The 23,206-nt window shown below is 40.0% G+C and overlaps 3 protein-coding genes across 3 annotated transcripts; all 3 read left to right on the top strand.

The window, feature by feature from the left end:
* The first annotated feature begins 2,379 nt into the window (after positions 1-2,379).
* LOC124111904 (multiple epidermal growth factor-like domains protein 10) lies at positions 2,380-5,112 on the top strand. The gene is made up of 5 exons (XM_046471800.2): positions 2,380-2,500; positions 2,763-2,803; positions 3,180-3,219; positions 3,416-4,324; positions 4,742-5,112. The coding sequence occupies exons 2-5, from the start codon at positions 2,768-2,770 to the stop codon at positions 4,825-4,827; spliced, it is 1,071 nt and encodes a 356-aa protein (XP_046327756.2). The 5' UTR covers positions 2,380-2,500; positions 2,763-2,767; the 3' UTR covers positions 4,828-5,112.
* A 445-nt stretch (positions 5,113-5,557) lies between these two features.
* LOC124111905 (multiple epidermal growth factor-like domains protein 10) lies at positions 5,558-9,625 on the top strand. The gene is made up of 4 exons (XM_046471801.2): positions 5,558-7,183; positions 7,363-7,402; positions 7,598-8,509; positions 8,830-9,625. The coding sequence occupies exons 1-4, from the start codon at positions 7,151-7,153 to the stop codon at positions 8,904-8,906; spliced, it is 1,062 nt and encodes a 353-aa protein (XP_046327757.2). The 5' UTR covers positions 5,558-7,150; the 3' UTR covers positions 8,907-9,625.
* A 2,033-nt stretch (positions 9,626-11,658) lies between these two features.
* On the top strand, positions 11,659-21,797 carry LOC124111903 (multiple epidermal growth factor-like domains protein 6). The gene is made up of 8 exons (XM_046471799.2): positions 11,659-11,836; positions 12,063-12,962; positions 13,184-13,298; positions 13,804-14,254; positions 14,962-14,974; positions 19,095-20,012; positions 20,347-20,434; positions 20,676-21,797. The coding sequence occupies exons 1-8, from the start codon at positions 11,782-11,784 to the stop codon at positions 20,809-20,811; spliced, it is 2,676 nt and encodes an 891-aa protein (XP_046327755.2). The 5' UTR covers positions 11,659-11,781; the 3' UTR covers positions 20,812-21,797.
* Positions 21,798-23,206: the final 1,409 nt, after the last annotated feature.

Genomic DNA, 23,206 nt, shown 5'->3' on the forward strand with positions numbered 1-23,206 from the left:
CGTGGATCACGCGATGCTCGTTTTGTCAATCCCTGGATTGTCGGGTCCAGACTCGATTATTTACAGACCGCCGTCATATAGCTGGAATATTGCTGAGTGCGGCATTAAACAACAGGAAACAAAACATCAAAGGACTTGACCGCCTCCGTGGTCTAGTCGTAGAGCGTCTCCCCGGAGAGCGGAAGGTCCGGGGTTAGATTCTCGGCCGATACATACTAAAAAACGTTAAAAGATGGTACTTGCCTGTCCGGCGCTCGGCATTAAGGGGCTAGAACAAGGACTGGTCGACTTGGAGTCGGAATTCTGTGTTTGAGTATTCCTGTTAAACTGCGGCATGGTATCTCAGTGGGCTAGCACTATAAAAGGAGCATTAGTCCGGACTAATACAAGCAGCCACACAAACACACACACACACACACACACACACACACACACACACACACACACACACACACACACACACACACACACACACACATGTGCATGCACGTCGCGATACAAGTGCAATAATTTTGGACGCGACGATAAACCTCATTTCACCTCTCCTCACTTTCATAGAACTCTGGTTTCAATACGACATGCTTATACGCACATAATACAAGTATGTCCTCCAGAATATATTAAATGATCTAACTTAACTAAACCTATTGTAAAAACGCTACGCTATTTCTTACTGTTAAACATGTCACTTTTTAAGTTCCTTGACGCTGATTTTGTTAATCCTCTCATAACAGGCGTACAACATTGTAAATCTGAATGTTTTGAAAATACTTAAATGCACTATTTCACATACGTCCAACTTTTCTATAATTGTTTTCGTAGGTTCTAATTTAAGGCGTCTTTCTGTAGGTCAATCAGACGCTCATTTACGGACAGGTGTGGCATTTCGTAATGTTGAATAATTGCGTAATTTTGTTGTTTTTCTGAGTGGCTGTTGTCAGCACGATGCTAAACAATGCATATGGAATCCCGTAAACGCACATGTTTTTATACCCATTCTTGGGTTGTGAAATGCATGGGGCTTGCATAAAAATCAACTTTTTCATGGAATGCATGCTTTTCTGTAGCAGTTGCGTTTTTTTGTGACTTGATTCCATACATGTACTACAATAATGAAAACCAAACTTTACTTGTTTGAAAAATACACTAAATAATTGGTGTCACAGGAACTTTTGTTGTTGAGTGTATGTATTCTATATTTGAACAATGAGGACAATGCTTAATGGCAGTGTATATCCTGTTCCCAACAGCAGGATCAATGTCAGTACAGAATATCCTTGCATCCCTCATGGTATTCCAACTCAGGCACCTCCACACATCGAAACACTCCTATACTATGCCGGTGTTGTGCAATACATACCATGAAAAAAACAAATATAGAGCCCGGCTTACTCATATCAAACACATGTACAAACACAAGATAATTTCAAATTAGTCAATTAATCAACACCTTAGCAATGATAACAATAACATCAATAATATTAATTAAAAAATAATACACTTCCTGACAAAAGAAAGTATACACTCATGTTTGATGGTGGCTAAAACTAAGACAAATAATAAATGGTTATTCGATGGTGATATTATTGATAAGTTTGCAGTATTTCGGCGACTGTTTTCATCCCAGTAATCTTTGGATGACATTTGTCATGTGATGTCCCGAATCCACCCACCGATTCATGCACTAAGAGCTACCTCATTATGTCCCTGGTAAAACACAGCTGGGGAGAAAACCACACAAGCTGCCTGAGGAGGTACTAGAAGGTTTAAATCCAGATAACCATCTCATCCTACCGGGTAACCCTTCATTGCTGGGTGGACTGAGTGAACAAAGTCACTTGACTTAGTGTGGGGCGTGACCGAAGCCTCATAAACCCTCAGGAGTCCAGCTTGTCGAACACGGTCACCACAACTCTACATCTCCACAACCAACGTCGCCTGATTTGCAACATGTGCGCTGTCCACAGGACCCCATGCCACGTCCCTCTTACCATCCCAAACAACAGGAAAAACAGAATGGTTGCCCAGGAAATATTGTATATAAACACGATTTACCATTTATTACTGTCCTATGACATTCAATGTTTCATGATGTTCACGGACATTAACTGTTTCGGTAATATATCACCGGTTTAATTTCTCCCCTAAAACATAACATACGTAGATGGTACTTGACGACAAATGATGCAGGTCATATTCATGCAGTTATACACGCGTTTATAACGAAAACAGATTTTCTTTGTATTCCCTGGAAAATTTCTTATAGGGGCAACCCACCCGAGTATTGGGTAGTGCAGGTTATGTCAGCCTTACATTGTAAACGCACAGAGTCACGACAATGAGTACTGAGTCATGGTGGTAGATATGCAGACATGTACTCGTATATATATAACCTCTGCTCAGAAAACTGATCTAATTTTATACATGACTACATTCAATCGCTAGCAATGGCCGACGCCAAGCCGATAACACTTGGACGTTAGACAACACCACCCGGCCTGTAAGTTTACAGTAGCATAATGGACTACCTGTTTGTATCACACATTTCATACGGTATTTATTGTATCAACATAATGTATCCCCATAATCATCATCATCATAAAACTCGGGCTTGACTTCTATGGTGTCTGTATCTTCTGCTCTCGGCACATGTCACAACAAGTAACATGCATACTATCGGTAACAAGTAGATGTCCCTGTGTGTTCTTAACGGTTAAGTTATTATTTTATTTGTATTCCAAAGTACTTATTTATATTTTCAGATGCCATGAGGGGTCAATGTTGCATGCACGTACTTGGAGTGGTAAGTTAGGTATTTGTTTCTAATCTATACGATGGATATACATGTAAGTTTGTTGTCTGTACGTGTTTTTTTCTAATGCTGCACTCGGCAATATTCCAGTTTTGTGACGGCGGTCTAAATAGTCGAATCTGGATCAGACAATCCAGTAACCATGAATCTATGCAATTAGCTAGTAAACGATGATATTCATCAACCCTGTCACCAAGTCACCCGATCTTTACTGAGGCAACAATAAAGTGGAGGTCGGATGACAATAGCGCATGTTTGTTGTTTTTTCACTCTCGCAATGTTTTACTCTGCCATTCATCGTGCTCTTACGTTTTTACTTCTTTTGATGAAACAAATGATTATATACCTGATGTAATGGGTTTTGCAGAGTGTAATGGTGGGATTGGGATCTCTGTTGATACAAGCAAGTGAGTATTACATAATTATCATTGTCACATATTGTATTCTTTATGATCAGGAATCACTGTAAAGGTTTCATTAACACTCCTATGTGTATCACTGCTATATGATATTCCAAGAGTTCATTAAAGCAAAAACAATATCGAATATTAATGTCCTGAAAACTATGTATGTTTCATAAATAAGTAACTGCTGTCATAACAGATGAGTCCTGCAACGAGAGATGTTCCTATTGTGTGGGGACGAAGTGTCGGGAATGCCTCTACGGCTGGTATGGACGCGATTGTAATGAAAAATGTAGTGAGTTTTGCTGGCATGGTGGATGTGAGAGGATAACAGGACGGTGTCACCAGTGTGTTCCTGGGAGACACTCTGGCTACTGCAACCAACTCTGCTCACACCACTGCAGGGAGAATAGCAAGGGTCAGGTCAACTGTGACTTATCAACTGGAAACTGTTTGGAGGACTGCGTAGAGGGAAGATGGGGTCCACGATGCCAGCACAGATGTCATGCAAACTGTAAAGATGAACTTTGCTACAAAGAAGATGGAGGATGTCTGAAAGGCTGCCTTGATGGACTGTATGGCGTCAAGTGTAAAAAGCAATGTTCAGAAGGTTGTTTGAGCAGCACGTGTGAATGGTTGACTGGTAAATGTAACCAAGGATGTAAGGTTGGTTTCCTTGGCTCCACCTGTTCGTACCCCATGACTAGACACTGTCTGAACCAGGCTTACTATGCAGAGCATCATACCATGGCGTGTACCGATGGATGTGAAGATGGTTACACTTCAGCAAGTTGCAACGAAACATGTAATACCAGATGTCTTAAATGTCATCAGTATTCACAGACATGTCAGTTATGTATGTCTGGATTTTATGGAGACAAATGCCAACTTGAATGTCATACGAACTGTCAGGAATTGAACTGTGACATGTCTGGTCGATGTGACAGAGGGTGTAAACGAGGTTTCCGCGGTGGATATTGTAATGAAACCTGCCCATACAACTGTTTGGCATGTAGTCAACATTACAAGACTTGTACTGAGTGTAAAGTAGGGTATACTGGTGCTACGTGTACAGAGGTGGAGTCATACAACAAGTTAGACGTCACAGGTAATGATGCTACATATCTATTCTAAAATACATTGTTAACAAACCTTGGTGAAAACCTTAACTGAAAGAAGCGGAATTAGCGTCGATGTGCATACATAGTGTTAATACATTTGACGTGATACCGTTGGCTACAACAATAAAACAGATATACGGATTAACGAATCTTTGTCTCAGAGTATATCCTCTGTATACATTTAGATTTTCCCTGTACAAGCATTTCTGGAAATTCGGGGTCCGGCATAATGAGGTTTACTGTGTAATGCTCTTTCTTAACAGTTCAGTATTACCATGTAACCCATTAAATGTTCAAGAGTAGTTACATGTTCTTGATAGTTCTCAGACTATATGAAAATCGCATGTAGCTATGCTTAACATCTATAACGTTTGTTTCAGTCAAAGTGTCTTGCCTCGTTTCAGATACGGTGTCACACAGCAAGGCCTGCATCTGGTTAACACTAACAATGTGGACTGTAACGTATCAGTTGTCCTCGTGCATAACGTGAAGGAACATTGGAACACGATCTTAGATGTTTAAATCAATCTTTGTGGACTCATCATCTGATGTGACGTGACAGTTCTTTTTGCTACCAACTTGATGTCTCGTTTCTCGTTTTTAGTTACAACGCTTTTCAATTTAGTACTCTGTAGAGTACAGCTGCCAGTTACATTTATTGTGACATCCTCTGTTGAGTGACCACTAAAAGGTAAAATAATATAATAGAATGAAATCGGACAACATGCTGCACACGCATTTATTATCACTTTCCAATAAAATAGTTTCCACTTAACTGAAGTGTGTTGTTCCTTTTTTCCTTCACCGCCTACGTACACTCAACTTCACCACATTATTTTGCTTCGGAGGAGTTCCATGAAGTAACTTAATGGTGGCGTGACGGACAGGGAGAAACAATGAACCATTTATTACATTCTGGTGCCTTCCTTCTATTCTTTATCAACCATGAAGCTGTTAACATGTCAACGATTTTGAAATGTACAGAACACGTTTTAATCTTTCACTTTCAAATGAGAGTGACTGAGTGAGTTGGGGTTAACGCCTCTTAACATTATTCCAATGTCAGCTTAATGTGTGAGGAAAACCCGAAGTGATGCAGGTCTCAGGCGTTTACCACTTCGGTGAAACCCACGAGCACGGGTGTGGTGTTGACAAACCTAGAAACACAATCGGGGCGAACCGGGATTGGAACCCACAATCAAAGGGTTCTGGCGTGTCCAAGGATCGCAACTCTGCACAGCGAATCGTGGCCCCTTAGACATTGTACTGAAAGCAGAAGTATATAATTACAAGTATGCATATTTTGTATGTTTCACTAGTTGAGTTAGGGTTGTATGTGTTGGGCTGTAATAATGCGCATGCAATATCTCCCCGATATCGAAGGGCTGATTGAGTAATCATCGATGATGTATGTCGAGCCGCATGGTGCATAAGTGTATCTCATGTTACATTAGATCCAAGGTCCATTTCCATCCATATTCCACATTAATGTCTAAGTTCTCGTCACGATATGGCTGAAATATGGCCGATGTGACGTTAATGTTTTACTCACTCACTCACTCATTAAAAGGTCTAGTTGACAGGTGTTTGATGTGTACAAATCACGTAGATGAACCATGTCCCTATTGCATTCATGATTACTGCTACCGTTAATGCAGATCAGACATCATATCATTGTTTATGTGATTAACACATATACATGTTTTCATAACAAAAGTACGCGACAGTTAACAATTATATATATATCGAAGTGTTTATTCATGGCACTCAAAGTATGCAGTGAATACGACAATACAACATGTTGTCGTCACAATTTGTTGTAAATCTGTTGTAGAGTTGCGTCCCTTAGATGACGATATGGTGATATATGGGACGGGTGAAATGAGTGTCTTGACATGTGCTAGTAGTGTGTGGGGGAGTGCAGGGGTACAAACCTTCGCTCTTCACGATTCATTACACCGATACAAAGTGTGAAGTCCATTTCGGATGGTTGTCGCCTTGAAATTGCTGCAATATTGCTAAAAGCGGCATAAAAAAAACATATTCATTCACTCTGGAATTATGCCCCCAGAAGATAAACAAGAGCGAAGGAAGATGTGAATGCTGCATATGAAAATCGTCGCAAACTGTTAAATCCATAGACATTGAGTAGGAAAGGTCCATACTCTTATGAAGTCACCTAAAACGAAAGTCTATTCGAATTCTGAATTGTTAAACACAAAACTCACTACTAAGTTCATTTTCTTTGGAAAGCAGATGACGATTCAGAAAGGTAGATCAGGTGCACAGGCTCTTTCATTTACAGGCCGTCGCCATGTAAAAAGAATATGGCTGAACAAAAAAAGGCGAAACATGAAACCCCACACTAGTGCAACATGTACCACGCACTCACAAACAAGTAATCTCTTTGCCTTCGATACAGGTCAATGCTGATGACACTTATCATTGAAGTTGTTGGAACGTTTCCAAGATGTGCATCAGAGATATATATTGCCCTGAATATGTCAATAACAAGTGGACAACGTTGATATGTGTGACTCACAAGACTTTAACTGTAGGACATGCTGCCTCAGCTACAAGTGTACAATCTAGGTATACACAAGTGCTGTACGTGTGGTCTATATTTATACATGACTTCACGACTGTGTACTGTCGCCATTCATTCAAGGCTGGGAGCAATACACACCTCTGCTTGGTTGACAATGTGATACTTTTGCCACGAATCAAACTTATAGAGTCTTTATTCCATCCATTTCAAGGTCGACGTTGTCCTGGATCTCTGTCTTACGAGCTTATTGTGCTTTACAGATGCCATGACACTGCAACCCTGGCTTGTTGTCGCAGTGGTAAGATTGCTTATTGCTTTTCCATGAATGTTTCATATCGACAATGACACTCCTGTTAACCAACTCTGTTTACCTCATGCGTGTATCGTTCTGATATATAATTCATATGCAAATGTTGAAAAACTCAAATGTGTATTATGTTTGTAAAATAATATATATTCATACATTTTTCATTTTAGTGTTTCAGTTCAGTGTTCGGATTTTCTTTGGTACATGGAAGTAAGTATATCTTCATTGTTATGTTTAAATAGCTCCAACAAGTTATAGCTGTATATCATAGTAACAACACGTTTTCGCTTTCGTAATAATATACTTGTATTAAATATACAATATATTTATTGAAATACAGTTAAATATCCGGAATTTCTGTACTCAAATACTGGTAAATAGTATACACACATGGTATCATTACAGGTGAGGTTTGCCACGAGAGATGTTCCTATTGTGTGGGGACGAAGTGTCGGGAATGCCTCTACGGCTGGTATGGACGCGATTGTAATGAAAAATGTAGTGAGTTTTGCTGGCATGGTGGATGTGAGAGGATAACAGGACGGTGTCACCAGTGTGTTCCTGGGAGACACTCTGGCTACTGCAACCAACTCTGCTCACACCACTGCAGGGAGAATAGCAAGGGTCAGGTCAACTGTGACTTATCAACTGGAAACTGTTTGGAGGAATGTGCTGAAGGAAGATGGGGTCCACGATGCCAGCACAGATGTCATGCAAATTGCAAAGAAGGTCTTTGCTACAAAGAAGATGGAGGATGTTTGAAAGGCTGCCTTGATGGATGGCACGGCGTTAAATGTAATAACCGCTGTTCAGTCCGATGTCTCAACATCACGTGTCACTGGTTAACTGGTAAATGCACACATGGATGTATCAAAGGTTTTACTGGCTCAAAATGTTCCCATCCACACACAAGACACTGTGTGGACCCTGAGGCATATCACACAGACGATCAGTCCGTGGTGTGCGAGGGAGGATGTAAGCCTGGGTGGACCTCTGCCCTCTGTGAAAACAAATGTGAGGAGAGGTGTGAGACATGTCACCAGTTTGACAAAACCTGTCAGTTGTGTCAGCCCGGATTTTATGGAGTAGCATGTCAACTTGAATGTGGCATGAACTGTAACCAAACACACTGTGACATGTCGGGTCAGTGTGACAAAGGGTGTATGAGCGGTTTCCGTGGTGTGTATTGCAATGAAACCTGTCCATTTAACTGTTTAAGGTGCAGTCAATTTCAAAACATATGTACAGTCTGTAAACCAGAATACAAGGGCGACCAGTGTCATGAGACCACCACTCCTAAAGTTGGCCACGCTACAGGTACCTCTCGTATTGATTATTCTTCATAACTGAAATGTTTCTTCCTATCAACAGCCAAGTGGCATGCCTCACACATTTCATTTATCATCATTAACGTCATCACACCGATAAGACCAGTACCGTTATGTAAACTGTCGATGTCATATGACAACAGTGATATCAGATCACAGCCACAGTCACAATGTCATATCGGAAAAAGTTATCCATAAGATATGTAAGAATATATACAGTTCATGATTCTTGATTATTCTTGACATTTAAAACTGTTTACCCAAATATTGACACTTATACTAACTGTTGGCGTGGGTTTTCTTTTTCAGACGAGGGCGTACACAAACAGGCGAGCACCCTGACAGTAGTATTTCTTTATTCCGTAGCTCGTATTATTACAACCTGACACATGTCAGCGAGTGTGTGATTTTGGAGTTCAGGGTAGTATTTCCGTCAAATTAATCCCTATGTTTGAAACCCGGGACAGATCAAAGAAGGCTGTCAACATTGCCCCTCTCACTAGATAACCGTATGCAAGGGAGGCAGTTAACAGTGTGGACCCAAAGTAACGGATATCTAAGATGGTTTACCACTCTGGTGAAGCACAAGACATGGTGCGTTTAAACCAAGGAGGAGCGTGAAAAAGCTTCGAACGCACGATCGAAAGATTCCAGCTTGCCCTAGGATCGAATTCCACAGTGCATTGCATGATGCATGATGCACGAACCATTGTAGGAGTGGTTAAGAAGACGTGAAAGGTGGTCAACATCTCAGAAGTATGGAGGATGTCTGTGTGAACATGTCCGTTTCTCTACGTGGAGTCAAGCGAGTATGTTTCTGGTGGTCAGTGCTTCATTAAATGACACTGCCGTGGTTCCAAGCGTTGCGAGTGTGTCAAGGCAAAAGTAAGGTGTAACTATAGATGACTCGACAGCCTCGACTGTTGCAATAAATAGACATCATGTCTTCTGTGTCTGTACCTGTGCATGAACACGTTAGATATCAAGAGATAATTTAAGTGTCAAGCTATAAATATATATATATATATTGTATACACATTATGTATTCTGTGTATGGAGATTCTGACAAGAGTTTATTCCGACAGAATAAAGAATTTGACTTGCATTTGTTATCGTTATCCATTATGTGAGTTAGTGAGTGAGTTGGGTTTAACGCCGCTTTTAACAGTGTTCCAGTTATATCACGGCGTGTCAGCTTAATGTGTGAGGAAAGCCCGAAGTGATGCAGGTCTCAAACGTGAAACCCACGAGTACGGGTATGGTGCTGACAAACCTAGAAACATAATCGGGGCGACCCGGGATTCGAACCCACAATCATAGGTTTCTGGCGTGTCCAAGGGACGCAACTCTGCACAGCGAATCGCGGCGCCTGAGACGACTGGGCCACCCGTGCCCCCTCATCCATTATGTATTTATTCATGGTTATGTAGGGAATGAAGCGCACACAATGTTATTGAACATGTCAAAAGTAATTCGGGGATTTCATGAGATGACTGACCGAAACGGGAATTTATATGAAATTACTGAAATGTTCAGGGATTTCCCGAAATCTCTAGTTTTGCTATCTTACTGTAACATATAAATAAGTGGGCGACTCCTCCATCCGTGACCTCCAACCAGAAATGCACGAGAGCTGATATTTAGTTGACGCACAAATGATCGGGATATTATCAAGTCATTTAATAAGATAAATTCACTACGAATGAGGTCGCCTTATGCCATGGTTAAATGTCAGCAAATTTCAATGTATTGATGTTTCTCATATATATATATATATATATATATATATATATATATATATATATATATACACACACACACACACACACACACACACATATATATATATATATATACGAGTTTATAAAGTCATTTTTTCTATGCAGCTTTAAAATATAAATTAATTTTCTTTTTTTATATGTCAGTTCAAAATCACATGACATTTCGTGTTACATGATCGAATAAAATATCTGTTAATATTAATAAAGTGTCCATTTCTCAATTTCCACCAAATTATATTTACTTACGCATCTGCGACATACATGTAGACGTAGTGTGCAAAAAAGTATTTAATTAAGATTTGCATTATCTACACGTGTGTTTAGTTACTTGTTGGATTGACGAACGGGTAAAAACAATTATACCAAACTCAACACGTAATACAGGAAGACAAAAGTCATTACCAATATTTACAACATCCTCTTCCCCATTTCGCAACCTAGTGACATGGCATGTATCACACATGAAGTATTTTAGAAATGTGTACAGCAGTACAACTGCAGAACCCTTCGTAGTCCCTATGATGGTTGTCACAATGCACGCCGTTTACACATCAGACGGTTGGTGGTTTATCCCCGGCCGCTTCATACGTATACCAAGAATACGTTACAATATGGCGCTAGTCGTTACCCTGCCCTGCGCTTGACATTAAGGGAATAAAACAAGGACTGGATCGGCCCGAATTCAGTATACTGTATCTGAGTGGGGTAGCCATGTTACACGGCAGCATGGTTTTCAACCGGCATTTGTCCGGACCAGTACAAGCATCCAAACACACACTCATACATGCAAACGCACACGCACACGCATAAACACACGCAACCGTGGTATATAAGTGCAAAACTCTTGAACGAACTTACGTTCATTTCACCTCACTTCATCTGTTACACATTTGTAATAACAAAGAGACTGCATTTACAGTCGGATACAGTAATGTACATCTTACGGATTTTATTGTTTTGGTAATGTTTCAATTTTCTTTTCAAATGTGTAATATTACACATTATATTCATGTAAATTAATTTATAAGATATACATAATATAAGCTTATTGATCGCCTTGGACACATGGCGAAAACTCTGCCTTGTAGTCTTGATTACTCAATGTTTACATTCATTAACACTACGTGACACAATCAATCCCCCCAAAACCTATTTCCGTCTTCCTCACAAAAGGTTCCTTTTTGCAGCGCTAAGGTAGCTATCGTGTAAGAGAAATAAACGCTATTGTCGTATCGTGAGCGTAGTTAATGCTTTCCCGACTCTACATTTTTTTTAAATAACTATAAACGGAAACATAATATATGAATTTCAGTTAGAATTTATCTTTCAGGTTCACACCAACTGCTACGACCTTACACCGGAAGAATTTCACCGTTGACTGTGGTCGGAGGTTAAAGTACAGATGTTTTGTTAATTGTCCATATCTGTCATTTACAGTTACATTTTGTAGCTGGAAAGGTCCATCGCACCTTCACGAAAAATGTTTACCAATGCACTTACTTGTTTAACACTCTTCATCAGTGGATTTATCAATGGTAAGTAACCGGGCTGCAACAGTTTTAAGTTTTTGAAGTTTATAGATGATCAGAAATGAAAGTTAAACTGAAAGTAACTCATATCACAATCACAAACCGCAAATTGTATATTGAGTATTTACTTGTATGCATATTCATTCCCGGGAACAATCAAAATATACAAATGTGAGCTACTTAGTAACTGAAAGCGATATTGTCTTGAATTTGTATGATTGTTTCATTGCAGAATCATCTGGTAAAGATGAAATCTGCGATGGAACTGGCTGTACAAGGGGCTGCAAAGATGGCTTCTACGGGCCCCAGTGTAGATATCGCTGCACTGGCAATTGTCTGAACAACCGCTGCAATACATCTGCATTTGGTTCAGCATCTTGCACAGATGGATGTAAAGACGGCTTCTGGGGTAACAGGTGTATCAGTAGATGTCCCCACTTTTGTAAGAGATGCCATAATGACACTTCGTGCAGTGAATGTGATGGCTTCCATTACGGACCAAACTGTACTACAATCTGCAGAGGAACATGTTCAGTGTCAGGTTGTAACAGTGACGGGACATGCAGGAAGGACAATCACACGATGTATCCATGTGGCTCCAACTGCCTGCTGTGTGACGCCTCGACCGGCAGCTGCAAGAGCTGTAAAATAACTTACGCAGGAGTGAAATGTGAGGTCTATTGTGGAAACTGTAACGGAACTTGTTCAGTTGATGGCTGTATGGAAGGATGCTCGTCGGGATATCGGGGACCGTATTGTGAAGATACATGTAGCAAAAGGTGTTCCGAAAATGTCTGTGATCAAGAGACCGGGAGTTGTTCGAAAGGGTGTCGTGATGGATATACAGGGGACATCTGTTCCAAAATATGCCCACATCACTGTCTACGGAACATCTGTCATCAACATTCAGGACAATGCAAACACGGCTGTCAGAATGGATATTTCGGACCTTTGTGTAAATCTGTTTGTGAAAACTGTTTTGATGACGCGTGCAACCGCAGCACCGGTCGGTGTGAGTACGGATGTGTGGACGGCAACTATGGGTTGGACTGTAACCATGTGTGCAGTGAGCTGTGCAAATCTGGAAGATGCCAGAGGGAAGATGGTGCGTGTTTAAAAGGAACGAGCGGAAGTAAGTTGCTTAATGTCACATCTATGCAATCTTCCCTTTCTTCATCTTAGTGCATACATGTTGTCTAACTCCCTATTAATTATCATTATACAATAACAGTAACTGTTGTATTATAAGCAAATACAAAAGATGTAATATGGAATTATCCAGGTTCAAGTTTGACATATAGCCTTAACAACGAAATTGAATAATTTTTCACAATACGCTTCTTTCGTTTGCAGATTCTACCCCAAAACCACCCTTAGATGCAACAGTCAGTGCCAATGTGTATTTGATCCTTGCGTCAGTGGGAGTATTCTTGCTCTGTGTTGTTGCAGCAGGGATACTGATGATCAGGTACATATGACAATGGTCCCGTGAAGATCTGGATTAGAATAGGGCTTCAGCAACTCTCGTAAGAGGCGATTAACGGGATCGGGTGGTCAGTCTCGCTGACTTGGTCAATGCATGTCATCGTATCCCAACTGCGTAGATCGATGCTCATGATGGCAATCACTGGATTGTCTGGTCCAGACTCGATTATTTACAGACCACTGTCATATAGCTGGAGCAATGCTGAGCGCGGCGTTAAGCAACAAACAAACAAAACAAAACATAAGACAATGAAGACAAAGAGACTATGGCCCTTACGTAGAATGTCTCTTGATGATGAATTCCACTTTCCTATTACCGAAAACATACAGTGATTTGCGAAATAATATTAACCATGGACATATATGAAACTTATTCACAATATAAAGTTAATTACAACAGTGGCTCTCTCTCTCTCTATTGTAACAATTAATTGTTGTTTCAAATCAATGGTGACCTTCACTAAACACTGTTATTCCTATTGCCACAGGTTCTGCCGGTCTCCCTGTCTTAAGAGGCTGAACAGGAACAATCCTCCACCGTCAGGTCGCTCACTTCCAGACCCGCCCCCACTACAGACCAGCAAGAACATGTACAGTGTTATATACGAAGACCAAATGGACCCGAGTGCCCAATCTCTTAGAAGCAACACCTTAACTCCTCCTTCGCGAAACCCTGGCCTCGATAGGTCAAACAGTTTGCCCCTGTCCAAAGTCGATCCAGAAGAGGGTGTGTTCTCAACCTCAGGTGAGGTGCTCCAAATGCGATCTATTTGTGATACAACGCCATCAGAAGAGCCTGAACTACACAGCCTGTGTGCGTCTCCTGACCCTGACGGTTCAACTTACGAGAGTCTCTCAAGTAGTGCACCAGGACACAAACAGACAACTGTTCCTCGTCCTTACATCACTCCAGTCACTGATGATCAACCCGAACTATCATAATGAGTGAGTGTGTTTGGTTTTACGCCGCTTTTAGCAATATCCCAGCAATAACACGGCGGGGGACACCAGAAATGGGCTTCGCACATTGAACCAATGTCGGGAATCGAACCCGGGTTTTCGGCATGACGAGATAACGCTGTACCCACTAGGCTACCCGACCGCGCCCTGACCTTTCATAAATGTGTTTTGAGTAAATGTTCCAGCTCGATCACGACAGCCTGTACATATATTGTTTGATAGGCATTTCTTAGAAGTTTGACAAAGTAGACAAAAATGCTTTATGGACAACAACCTTATTATACAGTAATTGCGACGTTTCGGTATAGACTGCTTGACAACAGTATACGAATCTCGACTGAAACGTCACAATTACCGTGTAATACAGAAGATGTTATCCACAAACCATTGTTGTCTACTTGGGCCTGTAAATAATCGGTTCCAGATCAAACAAACGAGTGATGTATATTATGAGCAACGACTCTTGCCAACGAGGTGTGAAATAACATGTTACCTTTGTTCCTGTCTTCTGCTGTCGACATGGCTGATGTTAAATACAGGATCGAGACAAAATGAGCAAAATATCCTCGATAAATCTTTAAATGTAAGATAAGAATATTCTGAATATGTAGCCTTGCTGTAGACATTAAAACTGACTTGCCTGGTGATTTTTGTGTAAATGTTTTTACAATGTATCTAAAACACAGAGCTGTCAGGAAAGTAAGTGGTATTGGAATTGAAGTCAGAAATAAGTATTGTGAGTGAGTGAGTGAGTGAGTGAGTGAGGGTGGAGGGAGGGAGGGAGGGAGGGAGGCCCGAAGTGATGCAGGTCTCAAACGTTAACCACTTTGGTTAACTCCACGAGCACGACTACACTCAGTTAACCTCATACCTCACATGATAATGAACAGGTCCAAACTCCATGAAACTAGAGAACAACGTCAGTACAATCAAAACTTGAAATAAAGCCGAACAATTTAAAATATCCTGCTATGGAGTAGCTCAGTAGTAAATAAAGGGAAGCACTCTTTGGATAATTTTAATATAAACAGCATAAAATCACTGATCATGCCGAAGACGTGACTTACTAATAACAACAGAAAGTTGTTTTTTTCTCACATAGGAGTTCAACACCAAGGATTAAATCACTTCTCTGCTTTGAATGAAGAGATTTCTGAAAAAGCACTGGGAAGTCAATTAATTACAAGTATTAGAATATGTGTAGTAAGTAACTTACTATAACACAGAGGAGGAAGACGGTGCAGGTAGTTCTAAATGGCGAGGTACAGACAAAACAATACGCGACTGACATGTACATGTGTCCACTGGAGATGTGTTAGACTAACACTATGAAAATTGTAATTTTATTTCAAACGAACCTTTCCTCCTCTGCTGTAGAATCAAGGAAACTAGCTAGACTTGGATTAGTTTGATCTAGACTTGCCAAGGCATTTATATAATTCCACAGTCCACAGTACAGGATGTTCGGGTAAATGTACAACAGTTGACGGGTTTGTTACAACCTTTGAACAGCGGAAATAGTTCTATGGATATACAACTTCTGTACATTTTATGCGTCGCATTCATTGTAATAAAGAAGTTGTATATCCATAGAATATCTCCCAAGTTCATTATACCAACTTCTAAAAGCCACTTGAAGTATAACCTTTGTTTGAAAAATATCTATTCCTTCAAAATCATTCTTTAAATCCTATATTAAAATCGAGATCTATCAATAATAAATCATCAGTAGAAACCCCACCCCCACCGCCTGCCCCACCCCCATCCCCAACCCGACAACGAAAACAAATATGTTAAATGTTCATGTCTCGATCTACACATTAAAGCAACTGTTGACTACAACCAAGTTAAGGACTTGAGAGATCTCACCAAAATGCCTTTACAATTAGTAAATACAAATAATTTGTGAGACTGTTATAACATTGCTGCCATGGTGTACATATTGTACATGTTGCCACTTGCTATTTAGAATAATTAAGTTTACTTAAGTTGAGGTAGGTTTCACGGAAACGGTCCCACTATAGTTCACGTTGTTTCCCTTTGTTATTATTTACAGTTGTGTTTTAGTTTGATAGGAAACCGAAAAATACAATATTGAGCAGTGGCCATGGATTTTTTTTATCAACACATTAAAAGAATCGGTTTCAGCACATGTGTATAAGGAATAAGAACGCTCTAATACTCGAATCAAGGTGAAGGTCGCTCACACACAAATAGCTTCCCTGTAGGTCTTGGCGACAAGGTATGCAGTGTGGCATACAACCCGTGCATGTTCCCGGGGAATGACGAGACACCTTGATCACCTCGGCAGTAATATAGAAACTATGTACCCCCTTAGCGCTTATCACGTATGACCTAGTTTTGCACACTGACACGTGATCAACCATTTGTCATGTAATGCATGACAGTTTCAGTCAAACTGCCGGGTAACTTCACTTGAGTTAGTGCACGTTGTATCTAAAACTCATATGGATTTGTTTAAGAGATTGTATCGATACTACAAAATACTCCTCAAATGAAAATTAATACACGAATAGTAATCATAATTTTCTTAATTGTTTAGTCAGAAGGTGAACCAACTATATCTATGACTTTCCCTTATACCTCACGCCAGTATGTGAGGGTTCCAATTTAATTAGACCCGAATCCCACCGCTTTGTCAGGTTACATGTGTGTCTATTCATGTCACGTGACTACCTGCGTGGTGTAGTGGATGGAGTGAATGAGTGAGTGAGTATGGTTTTACGCCGCGTGGTAAACCAGAATTGGACCTAACCATTGTCAAGGTTTCATTACTGGTAATGTTTTAAATTGAAAAAAAATATTTATGAAATGTATTTGTTTGTTGTTTTACGCCGCACTCAGCGGCGCACCCAGCTTTATGACGGCGGTCTGTAAATAATCGAATCTGGACCAGACAATCCGGTGATTGACATCATGAGCATCGATCCACGCAGTTCGGATACTATGACATGCATCAACAATGTCTGCGAGTCTGATCATCCGATCTCGTTAGTCGCCTTTTTACGACAAGCATGGGTTGCTGAAGACCTATTCACCCCTTATCTTCACGGATCTCAAATGTATTTAATGGTACGTTTAATAGGATAAAACATGGTACATATTCCACACTGTGTACATTTATGATCATATAGCATGATGTTTTGCAAAGAAATGCGCTTTTTCTTCGTAATTTTTTCTCCGATATAATGTTTTAAAAAAAAAAAAATTATTCAATTCAATTCTCTTACACCGAGCAAATTGCGAGTAAAGGGGAGTAACTCCTACACTTAAACGTTTCATGGGCTGTGACCAACAAGAGCACCGTCCCGTCTTCACTGAGTGATTGAGACTGGTTTAACGCCGCTCTATGCAGTATTTCAGTTATAGCATCATATGATGTTATGACATATTAATTAACCATTTAACTGTATGTGTTAACATTCGCTTCAATCATGGCATGCATAATCTGTTCACTGAAATCTAACTGTGCAGTTTACCAACAATTGAGTTTTGATAAATCGACTTGTAAATGATTGGAACCACCTTGAGTATTAGGATACAGAAGCGACAATGTTACAGTTCAATCTTAGTTCAATTTTGGCAAAGATAGTGTCTTCATAGTATTACATATGTCTTGTTGAAGACACAAGTCACTATTTTTGATTTTAATAAAATATATAATTATATCTCATGATATTTTGTTTATCTTTTCTAACAAACACTACGACGATAGTGATAAAGGGAACTGATAAACTGCTTTATGTATCTAGTTAACCTCACTGGATGAGTCGAACCTTTTTGTTTGTCCTATCAACTCAGCTGATCTTTATAGTAGGTGGAAAGATCTGTTAGATAAACAAAACCTTTGTTCCAATGACCTGTCGACGATGGATTGGGTAGATATCTAACTCACAATGTTAGCATAGAGATAACGAGAGTGTAAGCAAATGCAGTTGATAAGATAGCGTCGTGGACTATGTCGCTTGGTCGACGTGGCTGAGTCATGTTGTGAGTATTCCTATGGTAAACGATAGTCGTCCATTTCTGAAAATATTGCCATAATGTTTGATATGTAAAAAGGTGGTGGAAGAGAATAGTGTTTTATTGTGGGAACGTTTATACAAAACGTAGTAATCAATGCTTTGAGGTCTGAGGTAACACCTCTTCCAGTCTACCTCGTTACAGAATACAAACACTGACCCACCTGCATTACTCGACCTCATGACATTAAACAACAGACATGTCCTGGTGTTGCGCTGTGTTGGTGTTGGCTGCCGTTGTTGGTAAGTAGTTTCATGTCATTGTATACATTGATAAAATATATATCAGTCGATGTTTATCAGAACACATTATTGTCCAAGACGAATCACAAATTCAAAGTCATGTCTGATTTAATTCTTGTATGTGGACTGACTGTGTCTACTCGTTCATTTCAAATGTTATCAGGCCCTGTTTCTCCACTGTTAAGGAGTGAGTGAGTATGGTTTTACGCCGCTTTTAGCAATATTCCAGCAATATCACGGCGGGGGACACCAGAAATGGGCTTCACACATTGTACCCATGTCGGGAATCGAACCCGGGTCTTCGGCGTGACGAGCGAACGCTTTAACCACTAGGCTACCCGACCGCCCCCCACTGTTAAGGAAGAAACGTACATTGTATGTAGCAATAGTTTACACGTCGTTTTAAGATTAAGATGATTCAACAATTTTATGAGATAAGATAGCTCAATATGCACGTGAACACATTTAACTGGTATCAGACATTTATGGAATACGTCTGTTTATGTTTTTAAAAGGAATTATCTCATTTTCAGAGACGTCTCAATACAGCAGTCACTGCTTAAGATCAACCGAACCCAAGCCGTGTATGTACTGTGTGAGGGGGTGGTTTGGCGAGGACTGTAGCCGAAATTGTCCATCATGTGACAATTCTGGTTGTGACAGAAATACAGGCATATGCGTCAACTGTGCAGATGGGTTATACTCAGAAAGCTGTTCCTTGAAATGCCCAGATAACTGCAAGACGAGAAATGACAGCCAGGTTCGCTGTGAAAGGATTACAGGACATTGTATGGAAGACTGTAAATCTGGATGGTGGGGAGACAAGTGCAACAAGCGTTGTAGTGACAACTGTCTCCGTTCAGACTGTTTCTTCTATGATGGTTCGTGCGCTTGGGGCTGCAAGGATGGTTGGACGGGAAGCATGTGCACTGACAACTGTCCAGAAGAATGCTCCTTGAACAAATGCTCCCAACGTGGAAAATGTACTATTGGGTGTAAGAAAGGTTTCTACGGAGAAACATGTGACAATAAATGCAGTGACACGTGTAGGAATAACAACTGCTACTTTGACAACATCATCCATTACACGGTATGCCGAGATGGATGTAGCGATGGGTGGAAGGCAGCTTACTGTAATGAATCTTGTTCTACCGGTTGTAGAAAATGTAATCAACATAATGGTGAATGTTCCCTATGCATGGTTGGTCGCTGGGGTGTACAGTGTGAGAAACGCTGTTCAACCTGCAGCAACTCACTCTGTGATATCACTGGGGAGTGCACAGAAGGCTGTCAGAGTGGTTATCATGGACACATGTGTGACCGAGTATGTCAACCCGACTGCCTTGAGTGTCGCAAAAACGATAGCGAGTGCCTCGTATACAAACCTGGGAAGACGGATGAAAGTATTGATACTATTCTGGAAGATCTGGGTGAAAACCCCAATGATAGAGGTATGCAGGTACATCCACAGAATAGCGATACATTGATCCAATTAACTGAGATATCCCCAATCCAGGACAAGTAAAACATTCCAGATAACATTCTATTAGTTTTGTTTGAATTTTCTTCTGTCAAAGATACATTGTGTCTTTATTTGTGAGTTGAAAAATAAAGAACAAATATAGACCTATTATGATATAAATACTCGACAACAAGTATCATTCCCCTCCATCTTACATACATCTATGCCACATAAAATTTATTTATTTTTATGGTCTCTGGAGCATGCATAATGACAGAACGTGTATAGGCATTTTAACCTGTATATACTTATGTATCTTTCAGGCGACGCTCACGTCCTGAGGATAGCAATACCGGTCTCCGTCGCAGTGGCATTTGTTGTCTTCATAATTGTATTCATTGCCATCTGCAGGTAATGCTATAAAGAATTATATCCTTTGTGAACTTTCACCATTCTTGCCAAGGGAAAAGTGTATAGTGTCTCGTACTGACGATCTTTAATGTTTTAATCTGTAGGCAGTGCCGAAAGCAGGGTAGATGATGTGTATTTAAGTAAAATCAATTTTTTAGAGTAATGTGTGGTTTCGGGGATAATTCATGAATCTATTAAATGTGGGTGTACATGATGTCTTATGTGCTACAATATGTTGCAGGTGGAGAAAACTACATAAACGTGGGCATGTTGAGGAACAGCGTGTTACAGAGACACTCTCGGACTCTGAGACAGAGTCGTTTGTTACCCCCGAGACACAAGTCAAACGAAAGGCAACATCCCTGGAGATGTTGTAGACGTCGGACGATACAAGCTAATGGCGTCCACTACTCTACGTAGCTCTAATATCATTGGTGACGCCATCCCAAGGATTCCCCATGCGGTATCTAAAAGCACCAGTTTGTCTCTGAAATGACGAATAATGTGAAGTACCACTTGCATAATGTTTGAAATTCCTAAAAAAAAGTTAAGCCCACGAAAATTAGAAAGTATTGTTTGGGAAAATGCAAAATAATTTGCTTAAAATTAATTATTCACATCACGTACCTTATTTTAGTTTCATACATTATCTTTTCCAAGAAATATTTTCAAATTTCCATAAGCGGAATTGATTACTCAATCACATCTCAAAGAAGAACTAAAATATAAAAAGTAGATTTAATCATCTAAAGCCTCCACAGGAGATATATTTGACATCGCTAATCTCTATACCACTGAAGCCTGGTTACACTTACACGTTGGTTATTGCTGTCTGCAAACTGAAATTTTTGGAAGAATGATGTTGGGTGATAATCTTGCTGTGAAATATATCAATACTCGTCGATAAAAAATTATAAACTCCTGGGCAAGCCTCGTGGTTTTAAACTTAAGTCGACTCGTGTTGATATCAAAGACAGAGGGGTGCGATTCTCTATACACCTCATCGTAACACCTTGAACATATATATTGTTGTCGCGGGTCTTATTTGGCACCAGTTCAGGGTTGGGGTTTGTCATTTTGACCCACCTAGATTTTAGATTATGGAATTTCTTAATAAAAACTTCAGTTGTAAGAAAATGTTGGTGCATACATAACTTGTTGTAGCCGCTACATAAATTTTGGTTTCGTGACTAATGTGCTAATGTGTTTTGTCAATATCACACATCCAATTTCGATGTCTGTCGGTTCAAGGGAGGCAACTCCTTTCGTGATAATAACCAGTAATCACACCCATTAACGTTCGTCAGATGTTCATGATCAATGTTGTGTGCGATTTGTGAAATACATCTACTGAATACGTGCCCGTACGTGTAGTTTATGTATAGTGTGTAGCAGATCGACACCTACCGGATCAATATGTTTAGAATGATAGCCTCACGTATCTATATGGCTCGTAAACATACAAGTGTAGTTGGATTTCAAATTTCTATTTTTGATATCATATATTACCAAAACAATATTTCACGAAATTATGCTTTGCTCAACACCAGGAGAACACTGACAACACTGAATAGAATTATGCATGCTTTCATTGTTCATGTATTGAATACCATATTGGTATGTTTGTGTATGGCATGGCACTGGTAACATGTACACTGACGCCAACCTCGCTTGACCTTCTATAATACTGCCAATCAGGCTGTCAGTGCATATAATGCATGAAGTATAGACACGTTTTGTATCATCTTATAAACAATAAACATATGTGTCTTGTCTGTTTCAACCAACGTGCGTGTGGAGACTTTTAAATGTTGTTTTTTTTGCAATTCGAGAGCTCATCTATCTACTTAGAAAGTTTATCAAACCGTATGTACACAGAGTGGCTAATGTACCTATAATATATATTCCACATACCTACAACATATGCTTTGAGCCTAACCCATGTAATATAAAAACACGAACAGATAATACTATATTTTCGTCATATGTCCTTCATTTGCAATTTGAATGCCTTGTACAATAATCACGTGGTATCATTGACATTGTATTTGTGAATTGTGGAATCCAGGTGGTAATGTGGGTGCATAAAGAATAGTACGCACATATCGATAGTCCAATCAGAGAACGTTTCACAAAATCAACATCCCGGGTTCCGAAAATATATTTTATATATTTGAGTGCACAATTCATTGTTTTCGAACGACTCAACATTTATCGCAGTGACTGAGATGCAGTGCTCTTTCAAGACGACCCCTGCTGACCCCTGCGATGTGCAGCTTTACCTGATACAATGTAGTCTGTATTCCAATATTATTTCAAAAGCGAAATCTAATACGTATATTTACTTTGGTAATCTGTCATTTTGTGTGTCTGTCAGGTATGACATCTCGAATATATTTTCGTTATCTGATCAACCAGGTCGTCTTAGTGAAGACATTCGAAATAAGAACAGCGATCTGACCGGATATCGCGTTTTCATCACAATGGACATAACTCGTATTCTTCACGGGGTGGCAGGCTGGCGCCAAGACAAGTAAGGGTAGAAACTAGGGCGTTAATATAGGCTAGTGGACACTCTTTGCTCAGGAAGATAAGTACCAAGTAGGTATGGCCACTATGGTTTAAGCTTCAGTTAAATTCCATCTCTCTGAATTATGAGGTAGATATCCTCGTTTACTTCATTCATTTTAGTTCCACGTTATTGGATCAATCTAAGTAGAGTATCAGGGCCTGAAACACTATTCGGATAAAGCATTTCACAAGCCAAGTGAT

Source organism: Haliotis rufescens, unplaced genomic scaffold (genome assembly GCF_023055435.1).
Source record: "Haliotis rufescens isolate VD_foot unplaced genomic scaffold, xgHalRufe1.0.p SCAF_2, whole genome shotgun sequence".
NCBI lineage: Eukaryota > Metazoa > Mollusca > Gastropoda > Lepetellida > Haliotidae > Haliotis > Haliotis rufescens.